This window comes from Lygodium microphyllum, chromosome 13 (assembly GCF_053477565.2).
Source record: "Lygodium microphyllum isolate KBCC chromosome 13, Lygodium_microphyllum_v1.1.10, whole genome shotgun sequence".
Taxonomy (NCBI): Eukaryota; Viridiplantae; Streptophyta; class Polypodiopsida; order Schizaeales; family Lygodiaceae; genus Lygodium; species Lygodium microphyllum.
Genome location: NC_141147.1, coordinates 93,963,209 through 93,985,631, shown reverse-complemented (window position 1 = coordinate 93,985,631; position 22,423 = coordinate 93,963,209). Strand labels below are relative to the sequence as shown.

The following is a 22,423-nucleotide window of genomic DNA, read 5'->3' as shown; positions in this document are numbered from 1 at the left end:
AAGCAGCTATTGAGAAGCTAAAACAACAAGATTGAAGAATAAAAGAAGATTTGACAGACAACATTGACTTCGGCCAAGATCTATCCAAGAAAATGATTGGGTGCTTGTCTATGACAGCAGCCTAGACAATCAATACAATGCATCTAGGAAGATGGTAAAGCGTTGGTTTGGTTCGTATATGGTGAAGATTGTTCATGCCAATGCCACATATTCATTGGCTGAATTGGATGAGACAAGCATAAAGGTACCCATAGCTGGAAAAAGAATCAAGCTTTTCAAATGAAGAGAAAGTTCAACATATGAGTTAGAAGACTTGGATATAATCCAAGAGCATGAAGACATGGAAGAAGAAAATGACTTCAAAAATAAAAAAAAGAACATGACAAAATAAGAAAGCTCCTAATGCATAAAGTGGCACATGCCGGAGAATGTGCAGGTTAGGAGGGGGTGAATGTCGTGGGATTCTTTGCCCATGGTCTAAACATAAAATTTTTAACCTTTATATATATCACTTAGTCACTTGTAATCTAGACATGCTACATAGAGACTTGCCTAGTGCAATAAATCATAAAACCTAAGTCCACCAGCATAAGGCATGGTGCAATAAAGATGGGGTTCTCTACCTTAAAATATAATAAATTTATCATGGATCCTTCACAAGATGATTAATTTTGGTTACTAACTCTTATCTATCCTTGCAATGCTTACATGAAGATGCTTTAAGTTCTGTAAGTCATGGAACATTAAACAAGAAGAAAAATGGACATGAGCAGTTGACTCTTGGGATACATTTCCCAGGAGCCAATAATGTGGTTGTGTACTTATGATATTTAAAAGTTTTAAGTATATTCACAAGTTAAGTCACAAGGAAGATGGAGTTGTCTAAGTTGATCAAGTGTGGAACATTGTGTATGCATTAGCCTTGCTTATGTGAACTTATTGAGGAGCATTTGCACTACATGGGGCATCTGTTTTTTGCACAGCATTTTGCGGGCATCTTCAGGCTGAGAACAGGGCGCCATGGATGGAAGAGGAAGAGAGATATCCAGCCACCACACAAAGGGAAAGCCCAAGCCATGCAACCACAAACAACTTCAGAAGTCTCCACTTGAACTGTAAGTATCTCCCTTCCCATGCATTGACGAAAATGGAAGGCCTCTCTTGGCTGAGTAAAACAGGGTAAATATGTATAAAAAGGAGGGCAGCAGCCCATTTAGGGATTATTCATGTTCGTGGAAGAAGAAAGAAGGAAGCTTTGAACATTGCTTGTGTCTCTAGCTATGGAGTAACAACTCTCTCCTTCCAAGTGAGCCTCTTGTTCCACTTCTTGATCTTTAATATCAAGACTTCTGGGCTGAACTGAAAGGCCCAAGAATGCTCTTTAATGGACTGAATTTCTGTTTACAATGTATCTCTTGCATGGTTCAAGAGGTACTTGCATTTGTGAAGAAAATGAGAAGGGCACTGTCTTATGCACCTACCTCTTGGTGTAATCTCTCTTCTCTATCAAAAGGAGATCATAGGAAACATTAAGCTCAGATCTGGACTATTTTATGCAGCCCATTACTCTCTTTGTGGGGTGATTATTGTCATACTAATGCTCCACTTCTTGTCTCTTGGTTTATGAGAAAGACATACTTTACTTTCACTTGTAATTGCTGTATCAAATCACTCTTGCCTTGAAAGGACATTGTAGATACTCTTTGGGAGAATATTGGTCTTATCCTGGATTATCATTGGCTGCCCAAAACAGGGAATACATGGGCTGAAGCTTTATTTGTGATCCACTTCTTTAATCTTGGAAGAACATGGGCTGTTCTTGGTTCATATAAGTGACTATAAGCATTACTCTTTGTAAGTAAAGCTCAAGGACATCTCTTGACACTGTTAAGAGATACTTTTGGTCTCTTCTTCAGTCTAAAACAGGGAATTCGTGGGCTGAAACCTGTAAACAAAGGTTCTACTTCATCTCCAAACAGTGCAAGTACAAATGAGACCTGAAATTTTCTCTACATAGTATCCTGCTTCCTCTCCATTCAAGGGCGGTTTTAAAGAAGACTTTTGGTGATTTCTTGCCGAACTTTGGAATTAATATTGGCTGTCCATAACAGCCTCTCCATCCAAGAAGATTGCCAAGGAGTCCCCTACACAACCTTGTCTCACAACTACCGGACATTGATCAATCAAGTGGTTCAGCTTGGCTGTCCAAGTGTCCTACATCCCAACAGATATGTCAACCAACACATGCACAGGAGGATATAGCAGATCATTGCTCAAGCCAAAGCCAAGCCCCCAAGGTTCTTCTCTACATGAGAGATTGAGGGTATGAGTCAGCAACCAATGATGGATTACTTGAGATTATATGTACCCTCATGGCCCTCTTGGGTCATCAACTTCACCCCTTATGATGCTATGAGATAGGTTTCTGTTATCAGTATTTAGATGTAGGTTTCTTTTTCTTTACTATTTCTTTTCCATTGAGTTATAACATTTTGCAGCCAATCATAACTTTAGGTCTCACAGTTCATTTTGGCCTTTTGAATATGTTGATAAATCATTTCATCCACCTTATAAACAATGGACATTCAAGCAATCAATTCATACTGACAGAAGATGTCTGGAAAACCTCAAGCCATGGAGCAGAAACATCATTGCAGAAAGATGTCTGGAAAACCTCAAGCCATGGAGCAGAAACATCATTGCAGATAACAACACCCATCCCTCCCTCTCTCCAACATAATCTCATGCTGAATACATAATAATAGGAGCATTCTACCTTTACTAACTTATTTTTATTTTATTTACTCATATCATTCATGTGTCTTTATTTCATTATCCATATTCTCATATCTGAGCCACGGGGCTTCAATGACAGTTGGATGCCCTACAATAGTTGAGCACACATGGCTTTATGGTCAATCTAGGAGAGCACAAGGTCATGATCTTCAACACATTACCCAGGTCATGCCGCTAAACAGCAATTCATATACAGGAGAGATTCAGTGGAGGGAGTATCATCATAAAGTATATCTAGGTCACATTACTAAACCAAGCTTTAATAGCCCCATTGGTCACCCTCACTCAACAAACTGGAGAATATGCACCCTGAGATCTACTTGAGGAAATGTTTTCAGAACCAAGTCCAGGACGACCAAACAGAGAGATGACTATTTGACACCATTGCCATGCCAGCTCTATTGTATCGAGCCACATTTTAGAGACCAAGACTCCCAGACCAAGAGAGTGGCCAAAGATTGGCAGACCCAAGATGATCCCAAGGGTGATAAAGAACAAGCTATCTGTTCCACATGACATATACGGCTGAGCTGAAGCAGCCCCAAGTGTAGTAGGTCCCTTTCAAATGGCTAGCTATTTTCAGTAACTGGATATTTGTATCAACATAAGACAGAGTCAATTGCATTTCAAACTTGATGGTTACTTATGTACTGCAGCAGCATTTTCAGCATGTAATAAGAACTCGTTTGGCTCCAGTTGGGCAACAATCAGGGGCTATTACATGTTTGCAAAGGTACATCACTGACAGAAAGATGTATAATATCTGCAGCAGCTAATATTTGTTGCTTCAGTAGCATGTGAGAGGACAGTTCCATGTTTCCATACAGGAGTCCTATCATTAAAACCTGACATTTCAATGCATGTTACACACAGAAATCCCTGTGCAGTCTCATCAGAACTCATACACTTCATACTGCAGCACAAACGAATAAGAAAAATATCACGATACATAAATGGCAGACACTAGCCAATGATTAAGGAGCTATTTTCTAGCTAATTAGGTCAAAACAGTTTCCTTATCAACTGCTGAAAGAACATTATATTAGAACAAATGCTTTGTTGTGGTATATTTCATTAAGGTGTATCCATAGAGTACAATCAGAGACTTTTGCTACATACCATTTTTCATCACCTCATAAAGCATATCACAGTAGTATCTGAAAGGAGACACCCTCTGAATTCGGCACACATATTCCGCAAGGTGATATGGGAACAGCTGCCACAAATAGCAGCCTTTGTAAATTTCTTGCAGTTTAGCAAGTTTTAGGATATGAAACAGAAATGGAAAAACTTTTTCCAGCAAATAGGAGCAACCAAAGAAGTTGAATGAAATATTCAAAATGTGCAAGACACGAGGGAGATGTCTGAAACGTGGCCATAATGGAGATTTCCACAATGAGCACATTTGTTGCAATAACACAAAACCCACAGTAACAGTGAAGCACTGTCAATTTAAAGCCACAACTCCATAGAGTTTTCTAGCAGATTGCATGTAGAGTTCACATACCTCTGTCACTACATAGCAAGGAATAAAAAGCAAATATTGTTGTGAAAGGTCCAAACAATAAAGTGAAACCACTCAAGTCAGAGCACATACTGCTAGACTTTTACGAAGATAGCTCATCAGATCTTCATAGTACTCGCTTTCCTTGCAAGCAACTTTGGCAAGGCAATCATTCCACTTATAGCGTTTCTTTATGCAGTAATCCTTCACTCTGCACATCCATCACACAATAAGACAAGTAAAGGATGTAACTTCTGAACCCATAGATTAAGGAAACAAAGGAAATCATGTTTGTTCAGCCTTCAGCATCAACAATGTTGCAAAGAAACGTGTGGCTGATGTTAGTAAAACAATTAAACTGAAACATAAAAGGGATTGTCAGGACGGCTGGAGGAAGATGCAAAATTTTAAAAGCTCTAAACCAATACATAAAGAAATAGAGAAAATAATTGTTTTGTAAAGTTGATTAAAATCCATTCTTTAAAACCTAACCAGGGGATCCCCCATCTCAAGCAGGCCCCTTGTCTTTTGTTGCTGATGTGAAGGAAGCTGCCAAAATCCGGATGCAACAGCCACAAAACCAGCACACAGCCTTCCAAGAGCTCCCACGCATGTGATGCTGGGCTTACACATAACACTGATGCCACCTGGCCACCATCAGCCTCCAACTCCTTGCACACCTTCCTGCACCACCCTGCATGCAGCCTCACCCTCCCTGCCCATCCCCACCACTGCCAGCACACCACCTCCCTGAACCGGCCCAACAGGCTGCTCTGCTCCACCCCATCACAACACAGCTGCCTCACATCTCCACCCCCACCTTCCGCCCAAGGAGCTCCCTTCTGTCCAAGCCACATTTATGCATTCCATACATGGATGCATCTTCAGCTTCTTCATCCGCCCTGGCCTCTTTCATCCAATTCCTTGCCCAAGCCACATCCACCTCCCCTACTTCAAAACAGTCCCCCTCAAGTGCCAGAAGCACCACAACAAAGCTTGGCACTGATCGTTTAGATAGCGCTGACACCTCAGGCACATGGAGGTAGGAAGTCACATGAGATTCTGGACAGTCCACCACCACCAGCACAAAGGACTCTAGTGCAACCCCCTACACTTCTATGGCCAAAGCTTTCGTGCTGATTTGCTTCAATCCAAACACAAAGCTCACACTACGGAACAAAGTGACAATCCTCAAGGCATCTTCTCTAGCTTGTAGACTAGTTGGAGATCACCCTCTCATTCACATCCTTAAGAAATCCATATAGTTAGATCTTACCCCCCGCACCCTAGCCAAGGTAACACAGGTGGTACTTTGAGGGAAGGGATGCTTCAGGCTCAAATTGACTCTTTTGAGTAGATAGAGGTAGCACTTGTCACTAGTCGCCTCAACGTCAAGTCATGAGTGGTGTACCTTGATAAATGGATTGAAGCCGAGACTACTAAGCACTCAGGAATGGCACCGCCATCACCATCTATTCACAAGGACGTGAAACTTTATTGCTTTACTTAGCATTTGATTAAAAGCTAATCAAATGTGCAAATGTGACTTCCACATGTGAGGTGCAAGTTAATTATTTCGCAATGTGGGACCTAGGACCCCGAGATATCAGTTGATGCCAAAGGAAAAGTTGTAATAAGTTATACCTAGCAGGTACTTGATGTCAAATTTGGGCCTAGATCAATTCATCCGCCACTAATCTTAGTGGTAACCTTAGAGACTAGGCATTAATTGATTAATTTATGCCAATCCAAGGGCTAAAAACTCCTTAAGGAAACTTGGGAGACAAATTGGCCTAGCCAATTTTATTATTGGTTAGTGAAATTATTTTTCTAAGCACTAGATTAATTATTAAATTCATTTTCAAGATTAATATCCTGAAAATTAATTAATAAGCTGGATAATGCTGAAAATTGGAATTAGATGGCTGCCACTTGACAAAACTTGCCCATGCAAGTGGAAAAAAAGTTTTTAGGGGTTGGTGGAAGTCTATTCCAGCCATTGTGAGAGAGGAGGAGGCTACTCGAGAGAAAGGAGATGTTGCTGATGTAATTTGCAGCCACTAGGTGTTGGACAATGACAGTCAACTATGGAGAAGAGAAAAGAGAGACAATGAGAGCACGCTGAAGCAAAAGAGTAGAGTGTACTTACTGAACTGGAATAATGAAAAATGAAAGGTACAAGATAGGTCTAAGATAGGCCTACCTCTAACTCAACTAGAGTTAACTGACTCTAACTCTTAACTCTAATAGTGGTGACACAACTTATAACTTTAGTTGTGTTCACACTAAGAACTGAAAAATGACTAAAGACTAAAACATTGGGCACTGTGTTGGGATAAAGGCCCGTTTTCACCTCCATGTATAGTACATGCACATTATTCAGTTGTACATGTAAATGCACCCTTACGTGCCCTAAGTATAAATACATTTTATTCTTTGTGTACCAACACATTGTTGGTACACTCAAATCTACTCATAGTCCACTCTCTCTCTGACTCTTGGTCACTCTCACTCCTCGAACGACAGCTCATTCCCAGCTGAGCTCCAACAACTGATATCAGAGTAAACTTTGTGCACAGTTCCCGAGTCGACAGACACAGCTGATAGGCAATACGCAATCAACAAATGAAGAGACTGTGAAGAAGACCAGCAGCCGAGCAGAAGACTGCTCGAGGTGACCAGCTGCCATATGGCATAATTACGTTGCACACCAGCGTCAACGGAGCAGTGGGGGCCAGCTGTAGAGCACATAGGTACCAGATGTTGTCCTCTTTCACTTTTTCCATTTCCTTCAGGGTTATAAGCTGAAGTTAAAGCAAGCTTTATCCCCAACCGTGCAAAGAAATCATGAGCTTCATTTGTATCCAACTCACCCTATCTACTGTAATTTTGTCCACACAGTCATACCTACAAAAGATCTTTTCTAAGAGAAAAGTACACACATATTTGTTGTCTTAGTACGTAAAGCTCTCCCTTTCACTTGATTAGTCAAGTCTTCACGGGCAAGCACAAGATACCTCATTTGCCAAAGACCTGTAGGCATTGTGACCAAATCCACCATCCACTTAAAATGAAGAGACAATGGATCTGTGGACTGTAGTCCATCCCGATGTCTCACAGATGAATACATTTGGCATGTCGTACATGTTTCCACAAAGTGAGCAACATCCTTATACATACCTACCACCAATATCTTTCTTTGATATTTGCAAAAGTACCCCAAACACCTCTATGACCAACCCACAAGCTTTCATGAAATTCTTGCATAACATTTACTTGTGAAGCTTTGTCACCCAAAACTCGCAATGGCATACCCTATTTCTTTTTAGCACGTTTCCATAAGTATCCATCTTTTAAGAAAAACCCATAGGCTTTCCTCTTAATCTTTTTAAACTCCTCATCTGACCATTCATCTCTCTTTGTTAATGTACTGAGGTATTGACCAATTCTCAGCCACTCTCCTACATATTTGTCTTCCAAAAACACTTCTACACAAGATGCAAAACATCTAAACTGTCTTCTCTTTGTTGTCCAAGCTTTTGTTAATGTTGTAGCAACACCTTACATTGCTAAATTTACTCTTACAACATCATTTTCAGCCGCAAGAAAGTCATCTTCTTCCTCCTCATCCATCATCCCATCTTCATTCTCATAGCGTGCTCGAGATAACATGTCTACCAGTGGGTTTTCTCTTCCTCCAATATGTTGAAATTCAGGGTTCAAAGATTTGATGTATGCAATCCAGCGGAATATAGCAATGTCCGGGGTAGCACAACTAGTAATCATACCCAATACAGGCAAACAATCGGTCTCAATGACTACATGAGCACCCATAAAATACTCCTTATCACATTTAAGGGCTGTCACAATTCCCCATAATTCTCTTTTTACATGTGGATACCTTCTCTGTCGTTCAGTCAATACTTTAGCACCAAAGCATATTGCATATCTTTACCCTTTCTCATCATCTTGCCCAATTGTCCATCCAATTCCGATTGGGCTTGTATCAACAATAATAATGATAGGCTTTCCATGTGAATAATTAGCATTTCTCAATGTAGGAGCAGATTTTAAGAGATGCTTCAATTTCTTCATTGCTTTCTGATGCTTCCTTTCCCAATGAAATCTCTGACCTTTCCTTAAAAGCTGATAAAGAACATCGGCTACATGTTCAAAGTGATGAATCCATATCAAATAAAACACATATGCACCCAAGAATCTACACACCTCTGATACATTCGTGCATACATCTTGCATTCTATCAATCCCATCTATTTTTCCTGGTGATGGACTTCGGTCATAAGACCCACACATATGCCCAACAATCAAAACCTCTTCAACTCCAAAGACAGACTTTTGTCCAGAAAGAGTTAAATGCACCTCTTCTAGACGTGTCAAAATTCTCTCACAATCCACAATATGATCTGCAACAAACTGTCTACATCCATGAGCATCCATCTCTTCATTCTTTTCATCCACTGCACACCCTTTGATTGAAACATCATCCAAGAAGGGCATTGTCAATTGTGGTATAAAATCCTTGAGTACCCTATTCATAGCATTTGTCATGTATGCCACTGAGTTTGTTGCACCCTGTGGGAGAATACACATCCGCCCCAAGGGAGTCTTTATGAATGTGATATCCCTGCTTTCAATTGCAAGTTGAAACTGATCATACCCCAAGTAAAGATCACCCAAAGAATAGATCACTTTGCCTACAAAAGCCTCTGCAAATTCATCAACCACACGACCTGCACCTACATTTCTTATGGTCACTTTATTGACCAGTTGCATGTCTTGAATAAATCTCAAAGCCCCATTCTTTTTGGGCACAGTAAACCAATGATTTGAATACGGGGCTGAAGAGGGCTCCAAGATCTTCATGCAAAGCTTTTCATTTAGCAAATCCATCAACTTTAGCAAGTAAGCTTTAGGCACTGGAATAGGCCTCAAGTTCCATGCCACGTGGCATAGTAAATATGACCATAAGAGAGACAACATTTGGATCCACACAACCTGTTTCACTTGGCTGAAATGCAAATGCCTTTCCATGCCTAGCCAACATCTACATAAAACAGTCTCTCTCAGCAGGCAAAAGAAATCCTTCCGCACCAACTTTAAATTCCTATAATGTTTCAAATGTAAACTAATGATCTATATCTTTAGAATCTCGTAAGCTTGGCTGCCTTGACACTTTTTCATACAAACCCTCACTCTCTGGTAAAAGTGGCAAAGCAATTGGTTTCACCTTTTTGTCAATTGTCTTATACTTTGTCTCCACAAGTGCTTCAGCCCATTGTAATCCTTCCTGCTGAGCAAACAATGCTATAACATCATACATATCCAAAGAACATACTGACAACACTATTTTCAGCCTCATTTTCTGCATGTATAGTTACTGAAATTTCAGCCATAGTGTCATTAATATTCAGCCCATAAAATATGCCTGAAATATCTTCATTTTCAACTAACAATTCCAATGCTCTCAATTCCTTACTAGCTCATTTCATAGATATGCGTTCAACCTTGCACATAGCTTCCATATGCTTAAACCAACATGAATTGTTTGCTGTAAACTGAGAATAACCAATAGTAAATACATACTTCATTCTATCAAGAGACGAGTACATCCTCTGAACAGCACTACTGCAGCCCCGCATTACAGCAGTGCTTAATGAAAATCCAGGTCTTTGAATTCCCTTGCATTTGGAGCCAAAGAAGACTATCAAAGCGTATCCCGATTTCTAGGATGATTAACACAAACAGTAAGAAATTGGATTGCTTTCCTCCCATCCTTGCTTTTGACTCTTACATAAGCAGAACCATCATCAAGCACCTTTGTTTCCATACGTACTCCTATAATATAGGGTTGTCCCAAAATCACTGCATATGAGGAATTATCTTGCACAAAGAAGTGTTGCTCTTCTTGTACATCACTAATTGTCACTTTTACATTAGGACATGCAGCATAGTTCTCCCGAAGAATTATTTGCAGCCCTCATATGCCAACTATGATCAGTGTCTACAGGCCATGCACCATTTTCATACAATCCACGCTCAATGACATTTATCTCAGACCCATGGTCAAGTAAAGCAACACAAGGAGTTTTACATTCCCCTATTTTCACTACCGTTTCAATGGTAGCCCTCGCCCAATGATTTCTTGTGTAGTGACTTCGAGGAATAAATCCTAGAGCCTTTTTCCCATATTGTTGCATCTGCCTTACTCCACCATGCATATTGCTATAAAACAATGCATTTTTCAGCCACCTTCTTCTCTTTTTCACATTTTGTCCACTGATTAGTAGCATCCTGAAGATAATCCAGTACTTACTTTATGCTCATATTCAGCCCAAATACCCAACAAACCAGTTTCCTCTTCAAATTGCAGCAATGCACTAGTGGTATCACCAAGAAACTGATGCTTCCTCTTAATTATGTCAATGATCTCATCATGAAATTCTCGCTTGGCGATGCCAAGCACCTCTCCCAAGGTAAATTCCATCCGACTGTTTAAGATCCGTTCTTCAAGAACCTTCTTAAGATCTGTGGCTATCTCAATGTCAGATTGCAACTTATATCTTGACTGCTTGCCCTTCTTTTTGCTCTCTTGTTTGCTATCCTATTTTTGCTCATGACTAACCTCTTCCATAACATGCTCGAGAGGTGGCTGATTTGTAGCTTTAGGCTAATCCACACTTCTTCTTGTCATTCTTTTAGTTGTCCCTGCATTATCTTCATCTCTTTTTCGTTTTTCTTCTACAAGTACATCCATGTTTTGTACCTTTGCTAAATATGCATACATTGAATATGCATCTACCAGTGATTTCCAACCAATTATACCATGAATGTCTTGCCCTGCATGAGACATTTCACTATCAGTGACCTTTCTCTTTTCAGCTGCATGTAAAGCATGTGTCCATATTTCAGCCTTTGGACCGATCATCACTTGGTCATGCATTCTATCCAACTGTAGACCAAAAGTAGAAGCATGTACCGCCGCATAAGCACTTCGAACTGCCAAGTCTTTCAACAACTTCTGCATACCTCCCTTTTCGAAATTTAAAGCAAGAGGCAATCCCGTTTCTTGTGCATGGATCTTACTATCTTTCCAAAAGATGAGCTGTCATGCCAAGGCCTCCAAATAGGCAGCACAATACTTTCTCTTATGCTGCAAACTATCACACCACATACATCTTTTTCCTAGCTTAGGGACTGCTACCCATCCCCTATCCTCTTGTCCTTTTTCATCCAATTTTGTAACCTTCAATTGAAGATCCCGCATCCCTTTGACCAATTCATCTAAGACATCTTCCCTAACAGAGGGAACAATAGCAGGTACAACCATAGGGTTAGCCACAGAAGTAGGTGGCTTACTAGATACATCAACTATCTTGCCCATAACAGTGGACAAGCTAGAGACATGCAATCTTTCTCTTCTTCTATGCTTCTTCACAAGTGCAGTAACAGCTTCCTTGACATGTCTCCACTCTATTTTAAGACCTGTCTCTGTAGTTTGATCCTCCACCAAATCATCAAGCTTCTCTTAAAGCTTAGGATCAGCTGCCTGTAGAAACAATTTCATTTTTTGACTTGCAAGAGCTTGTTATTCTACAAGATCCAACTGCTCAAATCGACTTTCAAATTCTCTTAATAATTTTGTAGCCACAAGACCCTTATTGGATTGTAAAATCCACTCTTGAAAAGTCTTGTGAGTTAGCATCTTGCATGTATAATTCAGTGATTTGCACTTTCAATTCATATACAATAACACGTACAAAATTCTGACTCCGTGCGAGTTGAGCCACTCCAAAGAATTTCATCTTTTAAGCATAGATATGTACATATACAGATACATTCTTGCCATTGAATAACTTCACCTCACGCTCAACTGCTTGCAAAGCATTCATCACAACACTTTCTATTTGAGCAGAAGCTTGCATCACCTGTTGTTGTTGTACCTACATAAGCATATTCATATTTTGCACCAACTGTTGCAAAACATCACTGGAGATTGTGTTCAAAGGTTCTCCCATCTTGTCTTTCCTTCTTCTAACGACCTTTCACGTCGGGTTCACCAATGTCGGAGGGGTTTTTGTCGAAAGGTCAAATCCGCCGGGGATCAGAGGTAGAAGGAAGTAGAGATAGGAGATGGAAGAGAAGAAAGAGAATACACAAGCAGTAAACATGACAAAGACAAAGCACAATGAATTGAATCAATATGTATTGAAAGAACTTGGAATCCTTGCACTACTCAAAAGCAATCTCTAGGCATTAGATCTCCTAGAGCTTCTTCGTAGAACAAAAACGTGGATCAGAAATAACAGCTCCTTCTTTGCTGCTCGGAACCCAAATCTGATGGCTCCGTTGGCTCCAGAAGGGAAGTAAAACCCACAAATGCCTGTTCAAACTACAGTTTTCAGCCTATCAATAGCGATCGCAATGCGTGCAATTTCACCAATTTGTCTTTTTTATGAAAAATCTCCTAACTAGCTGAAAAAGCAACTTGCTTTTTGCATGCCATCCTAATTTAGAAGCTTTTTTAACTTTTTCGGATTTTTACAATAAATAATATCAAAAATTGGCTAAACTTATCCAAAAATCTAGTATTTTTGGATAATCCATGCAACTCACACTAATACTAATGACTCAGATCACATTGACTCTCTAAATCAATAAAGAAGTCGGATAATGATACATTCCATGCTTTTTCACACTGTCCGCATAGCATCACGACAACATGACACTCTAGCGAGACCAGCACGCCAACAGGCAGGAAGCGTCGAGTCGCCTATAGCCAAGGCGCCACACAACAGGTCAGGCGCACCCGAGGGCGCCACGCAACAGGCAAGCGGCATCACACGACCCACCGAACAGGTCAACAGATCTCTCCCCTCCCCCCCCCCCGGGCGTCATTTCGTCATTTTTTTCTTCCTTAAAATCAGAAATTTTATTTTCTTTCAAATCTCTTTCAATTCCTTTCTTTTGACCGCGGTTCACGGGTGGAAGCATAGGTCACAAATCTGTGCGAATCTAGCCCAAAATTTTGGGGCTTTTCCTAGTTTTGATCTCATCCATGCTTAACAGCGACATTCAGGTCAAAATTTACAAACATTGTGCGTGGTAACCTCAATCAAATCGGGGATTTTAGCAAATTTGTCAGAATTTCACTCTTTTGAGTAAACTTTCTTGACATTGGACCCCAGAAAATTGGGGTTTTTCATGCATTGGTAAAATTTTGCTCAGCTGCGTCACATTGACTGACATCTATACACTATTGGACCTGAAACTTTGGGGCTTTGTGCAGAATTTCATAAATTTCGGCAGTTTTTGCCCGTGTGCCGACTGGTTCATGTACAAACTACGGAGATTTATTACCGTTTGAGGGAGTACAACAGTGTATTTGTTGGTTCAGCTTGTGCTTTTGCAGTCCATGGCATTTACTCTTGTGTTCCTAATAAAATGGCTGCAACTTCTTCCAGTTCAAACATCAAGAGTTTGATGGAAATCAAACAGTTTGATGGTCATGGCTTTGACCTTTGGAAAGACCGTATGCAGGGCATATTGTTCCTAAAGGATTGTGAGGATGCTTTGCAGGAAGATAAACCCGCACAAATGTTTGATGCAGATTGGGCCAAAGTCAACAAAAAGGCTGTGGCTTACATTAAGATGGGTGTCACTGATGACACTTTGACAGACATCAAGGGTTTAGATACAGGTTATGCAATATGGGAGAAGCTGAAAACTACCTATGAGATCACCACACCTATTAATCAAGTGCATTTAATGCGCAAGTTGGTGAATATGCCACTAGATGAGTCAAAGCCTGCAACAGCTAAGCATTTGAGTGCATTTACAAGCATTTTAAATAAGCTCAAGGATGCAAATTTAGATTTTGATGATAAGTTGAGGGCAATCTTTTTTATCATGACAGTGCCTGATTCTTGGGAGTCCTTGGTGGTTTCTCTTAGCAATAACCCCAATCTCTCATATGATGGGGTGAGGGGTTCAAACTTGAATGAAGAAATTAGATGTATGTTTAGTGGAGAAGGCAGCAACTCAGCTTATAATGTAAGAGGCAAGGCTTAAAAGAAAAATGCAAATATAGGACACAGAAATAGAAGCAAAAGCAAAGAAAAGAAAAAGAGTGACATTACTTGCTATCATTGTGGGTCGAAAGAGCCACAAGAAGCCTGATTGCAGATATTACAAGAAGAATGCAGGAGACAAAAGGAAAAAGGAGGATAAGACAAATGTATCTGAGGCAGCCAAAGGCAAGGAAAAGGCCAATGTGGCCTCCAGTGTAGTCATAGAGGAGCTTTCGAATACAAAGGCTAATATATTTTGTGCAGTTGATTATGATGCCCTTGTATGTCACATACAGGATATGCAGATTACCAAGGCTGATGTTATTGATGCACTTTTGACAATTGATGATGGCATCACTCAAACTTGGATTGTAGACTCTGGTGCCTCTTTCCATGTAACTCCTTGCTTGAAGTGTTTTGCTATGTTCAGCGCAGGCAGTTATGGAAAGGTATATCTTGGAAATAACCGTGCTTGCAAAATTGATGGGATTGGCACTGTACACTTGTCTCTAGATAATGAGTAAGAGCTTGTGTTGAAAGATGTCAGATATGTGTTTTGCATTAAAAAGAGTTTACTATCTGTTGGTTAGCTTAACTTGCATGGTTACACCACTATTCGGTAGTGGTTTCTGGAAAGTGAAAAAGGGTTCCATGCCGATTGCAAAAGGAACCAAGAAGGACACTTTGTATTGCTTGCACTGTAAAGCTTTGAATGGCAAGTTTCTTGCAGTTGCTGAAATTGGTTGTCATTTGGAGTTATGGCATAAGAGATTAGGCCATATGAGCCAAAAAGGACTTGATGTCCTTACCTCTTTGAAGAGGGTCGATGAAAAAGGCTCTAAACTTGACTTTTGAATGAGTGTCAATTTGGAAAGCAAATTAAAAATTGATTTTACTCTGGTGTCTCTCGTAAGTCCAATGTCTTGGACTTAGTGCATTCTGATGTATGTTGTATGCCTGTGAAATCGTTGGGTGGTGCTGCATATTTTGTCTTCTTTATTGATGATCGTTTCAAAAAGATTTGGGTATACCTGTTGAAAAAGAAAAGTGAAGTGTTTGCTGTTTTGAAAACTTTTCATGCATTTGTGACCACTCAGACAAGTAGAAAGCTGAAATGCTTGAGATAATGGGGGTGAGTTCACATCTACTAAATTCAAGTCCTTTTCTGACTTGCATGGAATTAAGAGGGAGCTTACAGATCCTTACAACCCTTCTTCAAATGGGGTGGATGAAAGATATAATAGGACTTTATATGAAAGAGTGCGGTGCATGCTATCCACTGCTAATCTCCCTCATGAATTTTGGGGAGAGGCACTCAAAACCACGGTTCACATTTGCAACCGCTCTCCAAACAGGTCCTTAAATAATGGCATCCCTGAGAAGGTTTGGTCTGGCAAATCGGCCTCATATGATCATTTACGCATATTTAGTTGTGATGCTTTTGTGCATGTTCAAGATGAGCTGAGAAACAAACTTGACCCAAAATCCACCAAAGGCATTTTCATGGGCTATGGTGATGAAGGTGATTTTGGCTACAAAGTGTGGTTACCTCATTCCAAGAAAATTATTCGCAATCGTAATGTTGTGTTTAATGAGGCAAAATTGCTGAAAGGTACTTTAGCCTCTAATAAAGATATGAAAAATGTCAAATTTCAGAATTTGCAGCCACCTATTACTTCAGATGATGAGCCTCATGGCGTTGTACCATAGGCTGAAACTGATGCTTAGCCAGTTATTTTTTAGCCAGATGATGATGGACAGCAAATAGAAGCACAAGGAGGTCATGGACAGCAAGATAGACTTGTTAATTATGAAATGCAGGTGCTGGTAATGAAAATGAAGGTGTTGTATAGCATGAACAGCATGTTGAAAATGGCTTACAGCAGCCAATAAATGCTAAAAATGACATACCTCCAGATGTAGACCCAATTCCTAAAAATGTAGATCATTGGGTACGCAAGTCTACATGCGTAAGAAGGCAACCACACAGGTTTGACCCCTCCTTGCATTATGTGATGCTTACAGATGAGGGTGAGCCACTTACATACAAAGAGGCCAAGTCATGCCAATTCAGCAGAAGTGGAAGCTAGCTATACAAGAAGAGATTAAATCTTTGCATGCTAATGATACTTGGGATCTTGTGTCGTTGCCCAAAGGAAGGAAGCCTCTTCCAAACAAATGGTTTTACAAAGTAAAGACATGATGGGAAACCCAAGTACAAGGCAAGACTGGTTGCTAAAGGGTATGCACAAAAGGAAGGGATTGACTTCCAAGAGGTCTTCTCACCGATTGTGAAGATGACCACACTACATGTGCTTTTTGCTCTCACTGTTGTATTGGACTTAGAGCTGTATCAAATGGATGTGAAAACAGCTTTCCTGCATGGTGACATTGATGAGAAAATCTACATGAAACGGTCCGAGGGCTTTGTAGTGGTGACATTGATGAGGAAATCTACATGAAACAGCTTTCCTGCATGGTGACCTTGATGAGGAAATCTACATGAAACAGTCCAAGGGCTTTGTAGTTCCTGGAAAAGAGCAGATGGTGTATAAACGAACACGCAGCCTGTATGGGTTGAAGCAAGCACCACGACAGTGGTACAAAAAGTTTGACACTTTTATGCTATCTCATGGGTTTACAATGTACATGCAACCATGCAGATCATTGTTTGCACATGAAAAGGGATACAAATGGCAGCCCCATCATACTTATTTTGTATGTGGATGATATGTTGCTAGGTGGGAAAAGAAAGACTAGCTTGGATGCTCTCAAAAATCAGCTGAAATCAGCTTTTTCCATGAAAGATTTGGGGAATGCATAGCATATTTTGGGCATGAGGATTCATAGAGATAGAATGCAGAAATTGTTGTTTTTATCTCAAGAAAAGTACATTGAAAAGGTACTAGACAGATTTAACATAGCTAAAGCTAAGCCTTTTGGGATACCTCTATCTCGTTATCTTAAGCTTAGTAAAGCCAACAGCCCAAAAGATGACGTGGAAGCAAATGCTATGAAGGGAGTCCCTTATGCGTCACCTTGTGGCTCTCTTATGTATGCTATGGTTGCTACTCGTCCAGACATTGCTCATGCAATGGGAATTGTTAGCAGGTTTATGTCAAATCCTAGCAAAACACATTGGGAGGTTGTCAAGTGTATTCTTCGATACCTAAAGGGTACACAAAGAAAGTGTATTTGCTATCGGCAAGGTGCACTTAGTTTGAAGGGTTATTGTGATACAGACATGGCAGGTGACTTGGACACTCATAGGTCCACCGGTGCGTATGTCTTTACAGTTGCTGGTGGGGCCGTTTCTTGGTGTTCCAGGTTGCAAAATACCGTCGCACTGAGTACTACTGAAGCTGAATACATATCAGCTACTGAAGCTTCCAAGAAAGATATATGGTTGAGTAGACTTGCAAAGGATTTTGGCATGTCTATGGGTATTGCGGTTTTGGGATGTGATAGCCAGAGTGCTGTGTATCTGGCTAAGAATGCCATATATCATTCACGCACAAAGCATATAGATGTGTGATATCACTTTATCAAACAGATTCTAGAAGATGGTCTAATCACATTGACCAAGATCAAAACACAGGACAATCCTACAGATGTTCTCGCTAAAAGTCTCAACATGAGCATTGCATACAACTAGTGGGAGTTGGTTAGAGGTTCACTTCAGACCTTTAAGTGGGAGGTTGTTGGGATAAAGGTCCATTTTCACCTCCTGTATAGTACACGCACATTATTCAATTGTACATGTGGATGCACCCTTACGTGCCCTAAGTATAAATACATTTTATTTTTTGTGTACCAACACATTGTTGGTACACTCAAATGTAATCATACTTCCACTCTCTCTCTGACTCTTGGTCACTCTCACTCCTCGAACGACAACTCATTCCCAGCTGAGCTTCAACAGCACTACCCATAGAATTGGAAAATTCTAACACCCCCCTGCAGTGCCAATTTGGTAAAGTATAGTAATGATCAATCACCAAAGGGTAGCAAGTTAAGGACTTGCAAAAAGTCTCAAACTTCTCACAAGGTAGTGCCTTCGTGAAAGTGTCTACAGTATTTCCCTGTGTAGGAACATACATCAAGCTGATCTCTCCTGCATAGCATCTCTCTCTAACATAATGATAATGCACCTCAATATGTTTTGTGAGAGCATGAAACACACGATTTCGTGCCACTGCAATAGCACTCTAACTGTTAGAAAGAATTGTTGTAAGACCCTCCAATGGTAAATGTAAATCAGCTAATAATTTGCGCAACCATACACATTCCACTGTTACCGTGGAGGATGCCTTGTACTCAACTTCACAAGATGAGATAGCCACTGTAGGTTGTTTCTTACTTAGCCATGAAATGCATGGACGGCCCAAAAAGAAACAATGTCCACCAGTAGACTGCCTAGTGTCTGTATCACTATAAGCCTGTAATTACAAGTCTCTCCCCCTGGGAAACAATAATGCATGTGACTAAGTACCTTACAAGTATTTGAAGATCCGCTTAACAGCTTGCCAATGTTTAGTCCATGGGCTATGCATATACCTGCTCACCTGAGATATTGCATACTGAATGTCAAGGCATGTGTTTCAAAAATAAATAAGACAACCAACAACTTGGCTGTAAATTGCAACATCAAACATCTCTTCACCATCATGCATAAACAACTTTAAGCCTGGCTACATAGGAGTACACATAGATTTGCAATCTTGCATATTAAACCTATGTAATAGCTTATCCACATACTGTGACTGTGACATGATGATACTATGCTGATTTTGGGTAAACTGAATCCCCAAATAATAGTGTAGACACGCCATATCTAGCATAGCAAATGCATGTTTTAATTCAGCTGTGAAAGCTACAATTTTTGCTTCTAAAGGTCCAGTGAGCAGCATGTCATCTACAAAAATTACACATCTCACCATACTCATACAAGATATAGGAGCAAAAGTCTCTTCACAATCTATGCCCTTCTTCTATGCATAGCCTTTTGCTACCAACCGTGCTTTGTACTTGTCAATGGTACCATCAGCCTTGTGTTTGAGTGTAAAAACCCATTTTGTGCCAATGGCCTTCTTGCCAAGTGGTAAATCCACAATATCCCATATAGAGTTAGTGGCAATAGAGTCTAACTCATCCCACATGGCCTGCATCCAATGTACATCTTGTTGAGCTTCGTTCAAGGAAGTAGGTTCATCATCATTCAATAGTGAGCTCATAAATACATGCTCATCACAATCATCTACTTCCAAAAAATCAGCCAAATGGGCTCCCCCCTACATCACATGTTGCATGTCTAGCAACCCTTCTAGTGTGTTGAGCTAAAGGAGCATCCATTTTACTCTCCTAGAGAGTTTGTAACAACCATCTCAGGACTGTTTTTGCTGCATTTACAGCAACTCTTTCATGCTATACTGCATGTGGCAAACCATCATCAATACCTTGATATTCAAGAGCATATGGTGCAGCAACAACTTGTTGTATTATGTATGTTCGGCCATTTACAGCAAGCGCAGACTCCAAAGAAAGTGGCAAGAGACCCTCAAAGGCATCACCAATGTCATGGGTGGCTGGCATTTAAAACTGATCATGTGAAAATGCAGCATTTTCAGCAAATATGACATCCCTACTAACAAAAACTTTCTTTGTGTGTGGGTCATTCAAGCAATAGCCCTTGCTTACAGAACTGTAGCCAATAAATATGCATTTTACAACCTTGTCATCAAGCTTCCCACAAAGCTCTTTTGGAACATGTGCATAGGCTATGCAACCAAACACCCGAAACGGAATAATCATCTTTAGTGCCTTGGTGGGTGCACGATTCAACACATGATTTGTACACTAAAGGCCTTCTAACAAAAATTTATGAGGCAGCCCCGTGCTTTTGAGCATACAAGTCATCTCCATAAGAGTAAGATTCTTCCTTTCAATAGCACCATTCTCCCAAGGAGTCGTTCTAACAGTGGCTTGACACATAATGCCATGATCAAGCAAATATGTCTCAAAAGCATTAGACATGTATTCCCCCCTCTATCCGCACGAAGTGTCTGCACTATCAAGCTAGTTTCAGCCTCAAGCTTTGCAACACGATGTTTAAAATGCATAAACATATCAGATTTTACACTCATGTATACTGAGAGTAGTCATCAATAAATGTAACAAAGTAAATATGACCTCCAAGTGCACATGTCTTCATGGGACCACAAAAATCAGAGTGAATAAGCTGCGATTTTCGATCAGCATGCACTGCACCACCCTTTTGAAGGCAAATCTGTGCATCTTACCCAAAATACATCCCTCACATGCATGAGGAGGTGGAGTCTCCATTGGGGGCAATGCATCTACCATATGACACCTTTAAAGGGTCATCAAACTCCCAAATCTCATATGTCCATAGTGGGCATGCCATAGCTCTGCATTTTGCATAGCTTGCGATAGAGTAGTAATTGCCAAAGCATCATGAGACTATGCATCATAGGTATCCAACAAAAACAAACTCTTATATAGGGTCCCAGATAGCCTGAGTGCATAATCCATCTCCCTGTCTCCAACAATGCATTTGTCATCCTTAAAGATAACCTAAAAATCATGCTTGTTAAAAACATAGATACACAACAAGTTCTTTGTAATGCCAGGCACAAACAAGACATCTAGAAGCATGAAGCCAAAACCATCTATAAAGATAATAGTGATTGTCCCAATGCCACAAACATCATAATTGTTGCTATTCACACATGTAACACGCTTCCCAACAAGGGCTGAGTGCAAAGAGAAAAATAAACACTTCCTAGAAGTGATGTGCTTTGAAATTCCACTATCAAAATACCATGTTTGCTGCATTTCAGCAGCATTAAATGTTGAATCAGCAACTGAAGAATCATAACTTCAAGTTAGAAATGCATAATCCTCCTCCACAAAGTTGGCTGAAGCATCACCATCAATAGATTTTCCGGTTGATGGCTCTTGGACAGCCAAACTGGAGTCCCTTTTCTTCTCTTTGGTTAATCTCTTAAAGGCAATGAAATCTCCCTTTGATCTCGTAAAATACAATACATATGTAAATAAAATGCTCCTTGGACTCAAACTCCCAGTTACATAACTGGCAAATGCATGCATCCTCATGTGTGTGTACCATCTACTCTCAATCATGATGAGGGGTGATGATATTCGTATCTATCCAATAGCACTACGTATCCCATGGGAGAGATGGACGTCCAAGTACTAACTACATCTCTCCATACCAACAATATGTATCCCCACTCTCCGCTAACTGTCTAGAGAAAGTCCATGGCAATCACACATATCTATATGTAGGGAACTTGCATATTCTCTGTAAGCAAGTTACACACTAAAATAATGCCTCCATAACCACAAGGCGTGCTCCAATTTCTGCTCTAATAATCTCATGCGGTACTGATGGTTTGCTCCATATCATACAAGCAATCATTATCACAAGTGGCCTTTCAATACTCTTCTAGGACTTTTTGCAAAGACCTGGGCCCCACAGTGGGAATCCATATAGCAAGACTGGGGTAACCAATGTATCAAACAACCATAGTTTAGTCCGAGGTTCCTCGAATTGAGCATATGCACAGTTTTCCTCAAGTGCTCCACGTGTTGCATAACCCCTATCCAACGTAGCCGCTATTGCATCTCACAATGAAAATACAAGTCCTATAAATGCAACCCCCAAATATACATAGGATCTAGTGTGCTCAACCACATCCCCTTCAAGGGCAAATTAATGTGCCACTCAAGTTACCCAAGCTTGTGTAGTATCAAACACAATCACATTATTCTTCTCAAGGTTCACCGCCAAACCTCTATCCATGCGAAACACTTGCAATGCATCCATGTGTCTCTACAAACCCTTTGGAGAGTCCGCGATTAGTACCTTATCATCTACATATCATCGGCATACAACAAGATAGGTATCCATATGCCATCCAAGCTCGCACGTAGTCCCCCTAATCTATCCACATAGTCTAAGAGCTCATCAACATAAACACCAAAGAGAGTA

General features: G+C 40.4%; 1 protein-coding gene across 2 annotated transcripts in view; it reads right to left on the bottom strand.

Annotated features, from left to right (window-relative positions):
* LOC148026914 (FAM91 carboxy-terminus protein) overlaps positions 1–22,423 on the bottom strand; it is a 143,822-nt gene that overhangs the window by 90,119 nt on the left and 31,280 nt on the right. For both annotated transcript variants that reach the window (XM_087691437.1, XM_087691436.1), the window contains 2 exons: positions 4,394–4,511; positions 3,916–4,012 (listed from right to left, as the gene is read on the bottom strand). In XM_087691437.1, the coding sequence (XP_087547563.1) occupies positions 3,916–4,012; positions 4,394–4,511 (215 nt within the window). The remainder of the gene's footprint in view (positions 1–3,915; positions 4,013–4,393; positions 4,512–22,423) is intronic.